Genomic DNA, 15,840 nt, shown 5'->3' on the forward strand with positions numbered 1-15,840 from the left:
CCTCGCAGGTTCGCGTTTCCTGTCCCCTGCGGAGCAGCACTATGCGGCCGTCGAGGGAGAGGCCCTAGCTGTGGCCTGGGGTCTGGAACAGACGCGCTACTTCACGCAGGGGTCCGACAACCTCGTCGTGGTCACCGACCATAAGCCGTTGGTGAAGATCTTTGGCGACCGTACGCTGGATGAGATAACGAACTCGCGGCTGACGGATGCCTCGGTCACCTCCTCCAACTCATCGAGCAGGAGGGTGGGATTGACGTAAATGACCCTGCCCTGGCGAGTCTGTCATCGGTCTGTGAGTCCGTCTACGCACAGGACGGCGTCCTGCTCTATCGGGACCGCGTTGTGGTCCCCCCATCCCTCCGTGGGAGAGTCCTTCGGCATCTCCATGCCGCTCACCAGGGGACCTCAGCGATGGGGCAGCATGCCCGAGCCATAGTTTACTGGCCCGGGATGTCCGGGGACATTCAGGCCACCAGGGACGGGTGTGCAGACTGCAACCGCAACGCTCCGTCACAGGTGGCTACACCCCCCCTGCCGTCCTCACCCCCGTCCACGCCATTCGAGGCGGTGTTTGCTGACTTCTTCGACTATGGGGGCCGCCACTACCTAGTTGTCGGGGACCGTCTCTCGGGCTGGGTAGAGGTCCTGAGCTCTACGGCGGGTACTGCCCTGGCGGGCTCAGCTGGCCTGGTCCAACACCTCCGTTCGTTCTTCGCCACCTTCGGCGTACCGGAGGAGCTCTCGAGCGACGGTGGTCCGGAATTCAAGGCGAGCCACATTGAGGACTTCCTCCGCTTATGGCACGTCAAACACCGTGTGTCTTCCGTTAGCTTTCCGCAGTCGAATGGGAGGGCGGAAGTTGCGGTTAAGACTGCTAAGCGCCTCCTGATGTCCAACACCGGCCCGTCGGGCGGCCTTGATCAGGACCGCTTCCTGCGTGCTATGCTTTAGTTGCGAAACACGCCTGACCCCGACTGCAACCTCCCGCCGGCGCAGATCATCTTCGGCCGCCCCCTTCGTGGCTCGCTCTCCTTCGTGGCTCGCTCTCCTTCGTGAACCGCCTCGAGAAGTTCTCGTACCCGCATATCCGCCTGCTATGGCGCGAGGCATGGGCGGCAAAGGAGGACACCCTTCGGACCCGTATATCCCGTACCACAGAGTCTCTGGGGACTCACTCAAGACCGCTCCGCCCATTGGCACTCGGCGAAAGGGTATTCCTCCAGAACCAGCAAGGCCCGAGCCCCCACAAATGGGACAGGTCAGGGATCGTGGTGGAGTCGCCGGGCCACGACCAGTATTGGGTCAGGGTTGACGGTTCGGGACGTTTGACACTGCGCAACCGGCGTTACCTCCGTGCCTACACGCCGACCACACCCTGCGCCCGTGAGCAGTCGGCTGCGCCATTGCCGCCACCCGCTGCTCTGGGCCATCAGCCCCCACCTATCCACCCGGGCTGGGCGACGCCCCAGGGGATTGCTCAGCGGCCGGCTGTTGGACCCTGCGACTCGGCTATGGGCGCTTCCCCACCGGGACCTGCTGGTGAGGCGTCCTCTGACCTCACCGTTCCTACGGGTGCCTTCCTGGCCGCGTGGGGAGGCCGCCTGCACGTTACGAGCCCGAGTCCGGCAGCTGGATTGAGACCGTTAATCTATTCCGGCCCATAGTTTTCCGGCCCACAAAACTAGGGCCACCAGGGTGGGTGGAGGGGGTCCGGAGGACGGGTCGGGGGCAAAGCAGAGTTCAAAAAGGGGTTCTCGGGCGGACGGCCCGGGGGCAAGGCAGAGTTCGAGGAGGGGCGAATACCACAGCTCTCAGGGGACCGGGCAGGAGCCGGTGTTGACCGGACAGTAACCAGAGCCGGTGGGACAGTTGTCGGCAAGATTCCCCACGGAAGAGGACAAGGAGTTGGCAGGACCCCCGGCGAGACATGTAATGTCGAGGCCTCCAACGAAACAGGACACAGGGTTGGCAGGACCCCCGGCAGGAAAGCAGTCGGCGGGGCCTCCAACGGCACAGGACACAGGACCGGCAGGACCCCCGGCAGGAGAGTTGACGGCGGGACCTCCAACGAGACAGGACAAAGGGTTGGCAGGACCCCCGGCAGGAGAGTAGTCGGCGGGGCCTCCAACGAGACAGGACACAGGGTTGGCAGGACCCCCGGCAGGAGAGTAGTCGGCGGGGCCTCCAAAGGCACAGGACATAGGATTGGCAGGACCCCCGGCAGGAGAGTTGTCGGCGGGGCCTCCAACGGCACAGGACACAGGACTGGCAGGACCCCCGGCAGGAGAGTAGACGGCGGGACCTCCAACGGCACAGGACATAGGGATGGCAGGACCCCCGGCAGAAGAATAGTCAGCGGGGCCTCCAACGGCACAGGACACAGGGTTGGCAGTACCCCCGGCAGAAGAGTAGTCGGCGGGGCCTCCAACGGCACAGGACACAGGGTAGGCAGGATCCCCGGCAGAAGAGTAGTCGGCGGGGCCTCCAACGGCACAGGACATGGAGTTGGCAGGACCCCCGGCAGACGAGCAGTCTGCGGGACCTCCAACGGCTCAGGACATGGAGTTGGGACTCGAGAGAGGGCTCGAGAGGGAACTCGAGCAGTGACTTGAGAGGGAATTCGAGAGATGACTCGAGAGGGAACTCGAGAGGAGACTCGAGAGGAGACTCGAGAGGGAACTCGAGAGGGGACTTGAGAGGGGACTCGAGAAGAGACTCGAAAAGAGACTTGAGAGGGGACTCGAGAAGAGACTCGAGAGAGAGGACTCGAAAAGGGACTCGAGATGGGACCTGAGAGGGAACTCGAGAGGGAACTCGAGAGGGGACTTGAGAGGGAACTCGAGAGGAGACTCGGGTAGGAACTTGAGAGGAGACTTGAGAGGTGACTGGAGAGGGAACTCGAGAGGTGACTTGAGCGGAGACTCGAGAGGAGACTTGAGAGGGAACTCGAGCAGTGACTCGAGAGGGAATTCGATAGATGACTCGAGAGGGAACTCGAGAGGAGACTCGAGAGGAGACTCGAGAGGGAACTCGAGAGGGGACTTGAGAGGGGACTCGACAAGAGACTCGAAAAGAGACTTGAGAGGGGACTCGAGAAGAGACTCGAGAGGGGACCTGAGAGGGAACTCGAGAGGAGACTTGAGAGGGGACTCGAGAGGAGACTTGAGAGGGAACTCGAGAGAGAGAGGACTCGAAAAGGGACTCGAGATGGGACCTGAGAGGGAACTCGAGAGGGAACTCGAGAGGGGACTTGAGAGGGAACTCGAGAGGAGACTTGGGTAGGAACTTGAGAGGAGACTTGAGAGGTGACTGGAGAGGGAACTCGAGAGGTGACTTGAGAGGGAACTCGAGAGGAGACTCGAGAGGTGACTTGAGAGGGAACTCGAGAGGAGACTCGAGAGGGAACCTGAGAGGGAACTTGAGAGGAGACTCGAGAGGGGACCTGAGAGGGAACTCGAGAGGAGACTCGAGAGGGAACTGGAGGGGTGACTTGAGAGAGTTGGTTCGCCAACAGAACACGGGGGGCTGGAGTCGGCCGGTATGCTGACTGGACTCGGGGAGCTGGCGTCGGCAGGAGAGCCAGCAGGAGACGAGGTGCTGGAGTCGGCCGGTATGCTGACAGGACTCGGGGAGCTGGCGTCGGCTGGAGAGCCAGCAGGAGACGAGGTGCTGGAGTCGGCCGGTATGCTGACAGGACTCGGGGAGCTGGCGTCGGCTGGAGAGCCAGCAGGAGACGAGGTGCTGGAGTCGGCCGGTATGCCGACAGGACACGGGGAGCTGGCGTCGGCCGGAGACGAGGGGCTGGAGTCGAAACCATGGCTGTTGGGGCCAGGACTGAGGCTGGAACCATGGCTGCAGGGGCCAGAACTGGGGCTGAAATCATGGCTGCTGGGGCCGGCACTGGAGCCGGAACCATGGCTGTTGGGGCTCGGGCTGCTAGCCTGGCCTTGCGACGACTCCTCTTAGCAGCCGCCTGAATACTCCGTGGACCTCCATAAGCCAGACGAGTTCCGGAATACGACTCCTGGACAGGAGCAGGAACTGGGGCAGAAGCACGGGTTGACTTCAGGCGGAACCCACCAAGGCGTATGGTGCCAGATTGGGAATTGGGAGACATGGAGCTAGCATGCCTAGGGCTAGCAGGCCGGGAATCACATGCTTGAAGGAAGTCCAAAATCCAGTCAGGTAAGAACTCAACAAAACATGGTTTCTCTGCTGCCAACCGGAGCGCCTCTACCAGAGCGGCCCTCTTCTGCCGAACACTGGACGCTCCCTTCCACCAATCGAAGCAGCAAGCCAGATAGAAGGTTAAATGCTGCAATTCAACCTCCCATGGATCATCTGCTGGGTCCATTTGTGGTCGGTTCGTAATGTTACCATGACCACCAAAACAGAAAGATATGGACACAAGATGTGTGCAAATGTATTTAGTTTCCTATTCATGTGGACATGAAGATTTGTGCACTTTGAGAGCAACATTAAGATCTATGGATATATTTCTCAACACCCACATGAAACAGAACTGTAAGCAGATTTCTTTTTCTTTATGGATATTTTAAAAATCACTCCCCTTTCAAACTGTATTCTTGTTTATTAATAACAACTTTTTGTTACCGTCATATAGTATTTTATACCTGTTTACTTTATTCTCTTATTTTTGTATAACTATAATGATCATATAAAGATGTGCCTTTACCTCACTGGTTGGAGAAAAAGCTTCTTATATTCGTTAGCATAGCTAGCTAACCAGATGCTAATAACAACAAAGTTATTGACTGTATGATCAGTATGACAGATGAACAGATCGCCACTGGGCTTTCAACTAAAGACACAGCCACGCAAAAACTGCGGCATGTGTACGGCTCCTTATCGGTACTGCAATTTTTGGAAGTGCAGGAGCGGCGTTCTGGTGCTCTCCGTCAGAACTGCACACCTGTCAGACGAGACATATACCACGTGATGACACGTTAGGCTTGTGTTGTGTTCAAGGATCCCGACTTTAGCCAGGAAATACCGGCACGCTTGTTTAATTTGTTTGCGGTCTAGATTTCTTTAATTGTTTAAAAAAACATGGCCGAACTTCGTTTTATTCTCGGTGGAAAATGTCTATTTTAAAGTTAGTTTGGCCATTAAAATGCGTTTTGATGTCATTTGATGCGAGAAATATGAGTTGTTATTTCAGATTATGTGTGCAGTGGATGTACATGATCTTTAGTTTGCTAGTTATTACGAAGATTACTTCAGGAAATTGCGTCCATAGAACGTTTTAATTGTTACCAAGGTGGTTGCTAGGGACGCTGCTATCGATATTATTTCTGTTATGTTGTGTAACTGTTTAATGGTGTTATCTTTATTGCTACCCCCTTCCCCGTCAATGAATAGTGTTGGTCCACAGCGCAAACATATTAGTTTAACAAAATCCGCATCTAAAGATAGCCTACGTTATTTTCCCCTGTGCAATTCCAGTCTCACATCTCAGAGCACATCGTCATTAACAAATACCGGAAACAGACCGAAAACATGTTAAAAAAATAAAATAATACTTTATTCCGAGTGTGCTTGCTTTTCTCTTTGAAAGTCATCACATAACGGCATTGTATCACACGGTTCGGCTGCATTACATATTACATATCTGCCGTAGTTCTGTATTTATAGAGCCCTGATGAGAAGACAAACATGAGGAACTGAAAACGTGACGTGGATCATAGATATATCAGCCATTAAACAACATCTTACATTTCTTTTCACACAATACGTCTCCTTGCAGTATCAACACTAATTCGGCTCACTTTTATATTTGATCCAATTGGTAGATAGGCTGTATTTACACCATAAAGGTGCACAGCTGATATAAAGGGACACCTGGTGGTTAAAGCATATTATTGAATTTCATTATTTTTATTATTAGATATCAATAGGATCCCTATAAAGTATATTCATTACTCGTTATTCTCTACTAATAGTTCATTAAAGACTGTATATAATGACTATTTTGCACATCCCTTTCAAGATTTCAAGATGTTCTAAGGTTTATTGACATATCATATAGGCCTACACAACTGTGGTGTAGTTCTGCACTGAATGAAAAACTTGGGTCGCAGGTTCCTCAATAGTGCATTACAAGACATCTATCAATATGTGTGCATACCTCCAGCAATGTTAACTATGTTGAAGCACTTATTTTAACTGATATTATACATAATGTATTATACTCTTATGATGTATGCAGATATTTCATCTCCGGCCTTGTCAGGTATTGAACAATCAATAAATAAAGAACACAGAATTGTTAAATATAAAACACAGAATTTGTGTGATTATACTAAATGATTTACAAATAAACACCACTGCATATTTACAACTGTTACACATGCTGATGTAACGCAAATGTTCCAACTTGGGATCAATAAAGTATATCTTATCTTCATTTCATTTCATTTCAAACCTTTATTTAACCAGATTGGTCCCATTGAGATCATAGATCTCTTTTTCAAGGGAGACCTGCAATCTTAAGTTGATCGATGGCTACTGCCATATTTGCAAAATGTGCCTCTGAACCTTGACAAGTGCATGTTTCAGGCTTATCAATGAACAACAGGGGTCACAAACATAAGACCAGCTGTTAAATAAAGCTCTTCTGACCTTAGCTGGCATGTGTGTGTATATATTAATACTGCCCATTATGGGCACGAGCAATTTTCACCCATTTATTAATTATATGTTTTAAATTTGAGTGTTTCCTATCCCCTAAACCTCCAGGGATGTAGACAGTTTAATACTGGCAACTTCTTGCTATGGGAAATACGAAAACGTCTTTTAAAACTACAACTCCCAGTAGAGACGTGCCATAGATAGAGAACATGTTGCGAAACAGAATAGCCAGCATGTGTAGTTCTGGGGACGGGGTGGGGGAGGGGGGACGCGGTGGACCCGTTCAAATCCAGTTTTGGACAGTCTGCCGTGGTTCCATCCCATTTCAAGTGCTGTTCGAGAATCGTCTTAACCGAGCTTGAGGAGTATCACGGGGTTTGTCAAACAGAGCACATGGTGTAGTCCAAACGATAGCTGGGGATTCTGGGTAGTGTAGTGTCTTCTGCCATCCTTTACTCCGAAAGAAAAAATATTTGTTTCTCCGAATCGAAGGGGAAAAATACAAAAGCATTGCACACAATTTAAACCAATCAATGTTGTGTAATTAACAAGGATAATCTGGTGTTTTTTAGTCGATGAGTAATGCAGATATCACTGTGAAATCAATCGACAGTAAGGAGAATACTTACATCCGGGTGTACAATTCTCCGTTATCCAATGAGAATGGACGCTCACATTGCCTTTAAGGGCAGCCGACACAAACGAATGCCGTGCTTCCATGAGCGTCAAATCCCGACGCAGATGGGAATACATTGCAATCAGTTGAAAGCTATTTGCGTCCCTTTATGAAGCTGAAGGAGCCTAGGAGCGTCACAACTGGACGCCACGGACACTGACCAAACGTCGCTCCTGGACGCTTAGGGAGTGAGAGTGTGTTGCTGCAGGAACTGAAGGCCAAACAACATTTATATTTATTACTAGCTGTAGTGATTAAAAAAGAACACAAAAAAGGTGCCCTGAAATACTTGTTCAATAATGAAGTGTCATATTTAGTTACTTAAAAAGACCAGTATACTTTGTAAAATAATTATTTAAAAAATAATTAAATGAACCTATATTACTGTAATCCAAGTCCTATTTAACTGTGGAATTGAAGAAACCGCAATAGCCAATTATTTAGCATTTCAGCACTTAAATGTGTGTAAGTGTGATCTTAAGTGTGTGTAGATAATGATACTTAAAGGTCCCATGTCATTTCTACTGATCATAATGCCATTGTTGAGGTCTACTAGAATAGATTTACATTGTTCAATGTTCCAAACTCACACTGGTTTCTCACAGCATCTCTGTAAAGTATGTGTATTCACTCTCTGCCCTACACGGCTTGTTGGAGCTCCTGCCCCCCCCCCCCTCCCTATGAGCCCACTGTGCTCTGATTGGTCAGCTCACCCACTCTGTTCTGATGAGTCCACCACCGTTACAGCGGAACATCAGTGATTATGTGTTACAATGGCGTTTGTTAGCAACCAGGAAATGACTCCAGTAAGGACAAACAGATGAGAGTGCTGCGTGGGGTCTGGGGGCCGTGTTGACGGGACGTTACGCGGCTCGCTGCTGTGAGGAGCGGACAGTGTGAGCTGGGTTCATTTCCTGCTTGCTGCGTGGGATCTGCGAGACAGCGAGACATCGCGAATGGACGCGGGAAGGGGTGCTGAGGGGGCTGCAGCACTCCCATCTGCGAGGCTCCACTAGCACCCTGGTTGCATGTGTACAGAGTGGAACCCATGCCATTATACTGATAGCAGCGTGTCTCTTGCCTAGAGCTGCAAAAAGGCTTGGTACTGTTGTTAGTGTTACTGGGAGGGAACTGTCTAGATAGGATAATTCTGAGGCCTAACCTGAGCTTGACCAACCCTTACTGCGTGGAGTTTCCCCCGCTTCATGTCTAATGACCGAAACATTCTTCTTTAGGTATTAGTTGTAATTTCATACTTAGCCAGAATAGCTTCGTTGACTTGTCCATAGTCTAAGGCAGGGGTCGGCAACCCCTGGCACGCGCAGGGCCGCCCCTCCCTACAGGCCGATCACGCAGACTGCGTGGGGCCTCACCTCGCGTAGGGGGCCTCAGCTTGTGGAGGGTGCTTCATTTTGCGGAGGGAGTCTCATCTGAAGCGGTTTTGGTCCGGCCTCCTCTAGCGTCATAACCCACCGGGCGCGTTTCAGAAGCGAAGCGTCTTGCCTGCCGGCTCACAGTTTTTGTTGATTTGGGCATTTCCTGGACAGGCTACTTTGTACAGACAAAGTTAATAATAATAATAATAATAATAATAATAATAATAATAATAATAATAATAATAATAATATCCCAATTATAGACGACATGAATCAAAGATGTGTTGCTGTATTTTAGTGGTAAAAAAATAATATATTAATTAATAATAATTATTCTATATATATAATGTACACAGTGCCTGTAAACCGGAGGAGAACGCTGGCCTTTCTCCTCCTACTTCAAAGACTACGGAGGGATAGGGTCTGCAAATTAGTTTATTTGGGGATTGACTGGATGCTCTGGCTCTGACCAGTCCACTTCCTGCCCGGCCTTGCGTCGCGTCGTGTGCCACGTTTAAACCAATTATTTACATTTGTTTTACCCCCCCCCCCCCCCTCCCCCCGTTGAAAGTTCACGAATCCCGGCACACTGATCACAATTTTTTTTTTAAATGGCACTTCATATCAAAAAGGTTGCCGGCCCCTGGTGTAAGGAATATGATGTCCATGAGAACATAGGCACTACTTGCCTTACCTGTGAGCAGAGGGACAGAGGGAAAAGCGAACTCTTGCCATTCAGCTGCCATTCTTTCAGAAGTTGTCAGAAAGTGCTCAGTGTCATCTTCTGGATTGAGTGGTTTCGACTTGGGCTCTCAGCTCTGTGTGCTGCCCTTGTTGGTGATGGCGGCTCATTCTGCTGGGTGGGTGGGGCCTCAGCATCAGGCCTCGTCGTCACCTTCAACACTGTCACGTCACTCTTCTTTGTTATCAGATCCTTCTCTCCATTCCGTCACCTGTGCTTGGATTTGTTGGAATTCATCAGGTGTTCTGGCTGCAAAGAAGCAACGAGGAGAACACAAGACCGAATGGCGTTTCAAGATACTAATCTCTGCCCCCCCCCCCCAGGTTCACTCTGACAGCACAGAGTCTGTTCCAGATGAAGCGTCAGCTGGACAAACTGGCCGATCTGATCGTGAAGGTCACCTACGAGAGTGACCCGATCCCCCTGCAGAAACCTCAGATGGAGGAGCGAGTCAAATACCTCATCTACCACCTGATCAAGAGGTAACCCTAACACCACACAACGTACCCCTCAACACACCCAAGGATGTGCCCTTACTGGAAAGGCAACCAGTGCAAGATAATGCAGATGGATCTTTTCTCTTTTAGTGTCCTTGAACCCTTCTTATGTTTTAAGCGCTTTGAGCACTATTATATTATTATTATTATTATATGTTTGGATCATGACTGGTGTTCTCTGCTGTTGCTAAGAGACCTTTCATGTTGTGTGAGGATGTAGATTGTAGCCAATAGGCCCCACATGCAAAAGGCCCCAGCATCTCTCTACCTTTTTGCCAAGAGCCACAGACGTTATAGTTATTTTTACACTTTTTTCATTTATTGATATGTTGTGCGTATAGTGTGTATTGTTTGCTCATATTGTGTCTCTTTCTGTTCATAGCATGTTTTTCTGTCCCATTTGTTCTACCTTCGTAGTGAAGTATTGTGTTCAGTCTGTCTCATTGTTGTCCTTTTGTGCCTCTTTGTGGTCATCTTCTGATGCTTTAGGCACTTTGTCATAGTGTGTCTTCATTGGCCATTTTACATCTCTCTGGTTGTTTTGCCCATGTTGTGTTACTTTAGTCTTCTTGGTCATTTTGTGTCTCAATGTAATCGTTTTGTTTTATAGCTTGAAAGTTGAATTGCTTTTTGTCATGTGCATATACAGATTGTACTTGAAACACTGATATTTACTGTACAAAGAACGTCCTCTTTAACGAGCAGCAGCACCAACACATTACACATCCAGGCCGAGTGAGGTGCTAAATACAGGACCAGCACACACCACCATGGAATGACCCCAGCTGCTGTGAGGGTGAAACTCTGCAATGACTGTGGTTTGTCCTCAGCTCGTTTGTGGTGGAGAAGCAGCCATGCATGCCCACTCATCCCCAGAAACCCCTCATCATCAAGACTGGCGTGCAATTCACCACCAAAGTCAGGTTTGTGACACAAAACACTCTGATGATGAGTTTTGAAACACTGAATTATTGTGCTTGTAAGGTCAATTGAAGTGTTCCAATGCCCTATATTCTGGTTGCCAGCAGGTGAGGGGTAAGAGTGATCTTTCGCAGGCACAAACAGATGCTGTCCGGTGGTTGGATGCAGCTTGATGTTTATTAAAGAGTGTACAGTACCCTGGGTTGAGTGTTTGTAGCTGTTGGCGTCTGGTTAGATCAGTGTGCTCTGCTCTCTTTCTGGATGCTGTGCTCTTCCCGGCCACCTGCTGTGACCCCGTGTATACACGCTGTGCAGCTAACCCCCGTCACCAAGTATTCAAAATGATATTGCATTATAAATATAAACAAAATAAACTGACATGCCAACAATACACATAAATGGCTCCTTTAGTGCTATTTCACTCCTGTTTTAACATCTGTCTTGTTTGAGTAGTAATGTTGAGATAACTCAACGTCTCTGCTTCTTCTTCCAGACTCCTGGTCAAACTTCCAGAAGTGGATTATCAGCTGAAAGTCAAAACAACATTTGACAAGTGAGATTTTTGCCTCAAAGTTTTTAAACTGGTTTGCATTTCCAGGAGATGAAAAATCCTTAAATAAACAAACGTGTATATTAAAAACGTAATAAAAACATGTTCACACACACTTATCAAAACGCAAATCTCTGTGTGTGTTTGTGTGTCTCTAGGGACCTACCCCCCGGCAGAGTGTGAGTACAAACAAGCTGAAAACAGGAAGTACTGCTGATGTTAAATTTAAACATATTCTCCAAACATTATACAACATCACATTACATTGCATTTACTTGACTGCTTCCAGAAGGAGTTTCATTGCAGAATGCTACATATCAATTAAGAGGAAAGTTATTTTTAAAAGTGAAATTCTTTTGCAACATAAACATTACAATACATCTTTCTTTACGTTTTTTCTGTGTTGATTCATCAAAATACCTTTAAAATATATCAATCCTTGAAGCAGGTGCTTTAGTTGTTAACATTCTACAGCTGAGTATTGATGTGCTCTGACAATTATTCTCCTATCAGTTGCATTTGTATCATATAAAAACAGCCAAACCCACGAGGCCTCTTTGTTTTACCTTCTTGTTCTCCTCAGAAGTCGTCAGTTTTTCATCCTGACCAACAACACTAAAGTTATGGACATCGAGGACTACTCAAACGGCTGCCTCTCAGTGGAGTTCAGACATCTGGTAATACAATTCATTTATTACCAGAACATGTGACCATTAACCATTTCTGTCGGTTTGAAAACAATATATCCTGTAAGTCTTTTTGAAACATTTAAAAGTCATTATTTTAGAAAACTAACTTTGTTTTTGAGATATATTATATGTTGACAATAATTCTCAGTATTTTGAGATACTGAGTCATTACTTTAGATCAGAGGTTCACAACCAGTCGATCGCGAGATGTTCAGTTTTATCGTTAAATGTCCTATAACATAATCTTCCTGTGCCATAATAATGCACTTGAACGCATCAAAGCTTTGTGATTGGCCCGGCGCCACCCCATGTGTCGGGGCGTGGCTGGTGGGCAGTGCACTAGTTTGCTGACGTTGTCCGTGTCAACAGGGGCCCTTCTCACTTCGGTTAAATGGATTCCTTGCGTCCCTCACTTGCGTCGTTTCCCTGCGACTTGTCCCTCCCACCAAGGAAGCAAGGAGGGACGCAAGGAAACCACGAGAAGCAGGGAAATTAGTTCTAAGAGCAATGGGACGTCCTTTCCTCCGGAGCGTCACGTGAAGCGACGTCCGTTTGTGATGACGCTGCACAGCTGATCGTCTGACAGCAGCTCTGTCCCCGTTGTTTCCACACACACCCCCGCCACACATTTACTGACACAAACATTTGTATCATCTGTTGTAGACCCAAATACATTAAATAAAATAAGAACAAATTCAATTCAAATTCTGGGCCTGGGAGTACGCTTATCCGGTCTACATGTGTTTTGTAGACTTGGAGAAGGCGTATGACTGAGTTCCGAGGGAGTTACTGTGGGAGGTGCTGCGGGAGTATGGGGTGAGGGGGTCTCTACTCAGGGCCATCCAATCTCTGTACTCCCAAAGCGAGAGCTGTGTCCGGGTCCTCGGCAGTAAGTCGGACCCATTTCCGGTGAGGGTTGGCCTCCGCCAGGGCTGCGCTTTGTCACCAATCCTGTTTGTAATATACATGGATCGGATTTCGAGGCGTAGTCGTGGGGGAGGGGGTCTGCAGTTCGGTGAAGGAGTTCAAGTATCTCAGGGTCTTGTTCTCGAGTGAGGGAACAATGGAGCGTGAGATGGGCCGGAGAATCGGAGCAGCGGGAGCGGTACTGCAGTCGCTTTACCGCACCGTTGTGACGAAAAGGGAGCTGAGCCAGAAGGCAAAGCTCTCTGTCTACCGGGCCATTTTCGTTCCTACCCTCACCTATGGTCATGAAGGATGGGTCATGACCGAAAGAACGAGTTCGCGGATACAAGCGGCCGAGATGGGTTTTCTCCGCAGGGTGGCTGGTGTCTCCCTTAGGGATAAGGTGAGAAGTTCGGTCATCAGGGAGGGACTCGGAGTTGAGCCGCTCCTCCTTCGCGTCGAAGGGAGCCAGTTGAGGTGGTTCGGGCACCTAGTTAGGATGCCACCTGGGCGCCTCCCGAGGGAGGTGTTCCAGGCACGTCCAGCTGGGAAGAGACCAAGGGGTAGGCCTAGGACCAGGTGGAGGGATTATATCTCTTTGCTGGCCTGGGAGCTCCTTGGGATCCCCCAGTCAGAGCTGGTTGATGTCGCCAGGGAAAATAAAGTTTGGGGCTCTCTGCTGGAACTGCTACCCCCGCGACCCGACCACGGATAAGCGGGAGAAGATGGATGGATGAAGAACAAATTCTTAAAATGTATAAACGAACAATAGTTTGATTAATATTGATTAGAGTGCACAAAATAAATAAAATAATTGAGAGAAGAAAAAGAGATATGTTATCTATCAAACCCAGTTAGATTAACATTCATTGGACTGCACACTTTGTTTGTTTGTGTGGATATGTAGCACATTAACATTTTAATAGCACTTAATGACTGAATGGAAATGAAAATAAATGAAAATGTAAAACGAAAAAAGCGATCATGAAAATGTTTCCAAAAAATGAATAAAAGGATTTTTGACCACGTTGTTGTTCAGATATATCACATGTTTGTAACTAAATGAAACATGAATTGAAACAAAACACGGTATAAACTGAGGAGTGAGTCCCGTGAGGTTCATGTGTTTTCTTCACTCCGCTGGGAAACTGCTCTCATGTCAACAAGCATCAGATCAGTGCATGCACTGCCTCGTCCAATCGGTGAGCGATACACAGTAAGGGGGCGGGGCGAGTGTCTGAGGATTTCATCGGAGGATGGTCTGGTGGTTCCTCGATTATAGCTCCTCCATTATCGCTCCTCGCTCCTCGGCAAAAATAAGGCCATTGGGACGCTACTCAAGATGGCGCAGACAAATCAACTTCCGGTGATACAGAGACCGAGGAGCGAGGAAATGAAAAATAAGAGAAGTGAGACGGGCCCAGAAGTGACTGTCATTACCCGATCCGTCCTCCTGCCCGATCGGTACTGCCCATCTTGGATTGCCGTCCGGAGTTGTCCAATATGGCGGACCATTTCGCACATGGCAGTACCGATCGGGCAGGGGGACGGATCGGGTAGTGACAGCCACTACCCGATCTGCCGCATCTGCCCTATCTGCAGTGCGCATGTGCGACCGTGGCTGTCCTCTGTCTCCTGCTATCTGACCGTGGCTGTCCTCTGTCTCCTGCTATCTGACCGTGGCTGTCCTCTGTCTCCTGCTATCTGACCGTGGCTGTCCTCTGTCTCCTGCTATCTGACCGCGGCTGTCCTCTGTCTCCTGCTATCTGACCGTGGCTGTCCTCTGTCTCCTGCTATCTGACCGTGGCTGTCCTCTGTCTCCTGCTATCTGACCGTGGCTGTCCTCTGTCTCCTCCTATCTGACCGTGGCTGTCCTCTGTCTCCTGCTATCTGACCGTGGCTGTCATCTGTCTCCTGCTATCTGACCGTGGCTGTCCTCTGTGTCCTGCTATCTGACCTTGGCTGTCCTCTGTCTCCTGCTATCTGTATATTTTGCACAGTCTATCTCTGCTCACGCTGTTGCGTCAGCGTGTTCTCCTGCGTGTTGGCCATGTGTTGCACTGGAACCAGACTGGAGCACACCGCAAAGACTTCAGCCGAGCACGCACGAACTGCGCATGCGTGAGTGGCAATAACTCTCCTTACCAGCAGGCGGCGGTAGTGTGTATTCGTCATTCAAAACAGGCAACAACCGGAAAACAGAGAAGAAGAACAGACTACGTGATATAAACAAACAACAAATAGCTGTGCGTTAGCTTCACCTTAGCATGTGTTCTTTGCAGGTGTTTGTTGAGGTTTGATTATGACTGATTTTAGTAAGTAACGAAGTAACGCGTGTCGGGGCAATGTTAGTAACTGTAGTGTGATTACTGGATTATAAAAGTAGAGCGTTACACTACTCCGTTACTTTGTAACGCGTTACTTTGTAATAATATTACAGTATTATTACGTTACTTTGTAACGCGTTACACCCAACTCTGGTTATTACAACGTGGCTTCACTATTATTTAACAACTCTTTTTATTGGGTTCTTTTATTTGGGGTTAAGTACATTGTCAGAATAAGGGAGAAATGGATTTAACTTCTGTTAGACAGCTATATGCCGTTTGTGCACTGTTTTGAAATGCAGCTCCTAAATGACCCTTCTTCGATAAAGCCACGCTCGCATTGCAGATGAGACAGATGGACTTTGAATTGGAATAGATACAAAAATAATCATCCTCCCACTCGGAGTGAAAATGATATATTTTGGGCTTTTTTGCTTCTGCCATAATTGCGGTCTTGTGTGTGTGCGGACTGTCACTCCTGTTGTCACGGACAACGTCAACAAAC

General features: G+C 48.6%; 1 protein-coding gene across 3 annotated transcripts in view; it reads left to right on the forward strand.

Moving 5' to 3' along the window:
• The window catches only part of stat4 (signal transducer and activator of transcription 4), a 42,661-nt gene that overhangs the window by 11,898 nt on the left and 14,923 nt on the right, over window positions 1-15,840 (forward strand). For 2 of the 3 annotated variants that reach the window (XM_034109802.1, XM_034109804.1), the window contains exons 9-13: window positions 9,769-9,927; window positions 10,773-10,865; window positions 11,357-11,416; window positions 11,572-11,592; window positions 11,997-12,090. In XM_034109802.1, the coding sequence (XP_033965693.1) occupies window positions 9,769-9,927; window positions 10,773-10,865; window positions 11,357-11,416; window positions 11,572-11,592; window positions 11,997-12,090 (427 nt within the window). The remainder of the gene's footprint in view (window positions 1-9,768; window positions 9,928-10,772; window positions 10,866-11,356; window positions 11,417-11,571; window positions 11,593-11,996; window positions 12,091-15,840) is intronic. The other variant, XM_034109803.1, reaches the window with a different exon arrangement.

This window comes from Pseudochaenichthys georgianus, chromosome 21 (assembly GCF_902827115.2).
Source record: "Pseudochaenichthys georgianus chromosome 21, fPseGeo1.2, whole genome shotgun sequence".
Lineage (NCBI taxonomy): Eukaryota > Metazoa > Chordata > Actinopteri > Perciformes > Channichthyidae > Pseudochaenichthys > Pseudochaenichthys georgianus.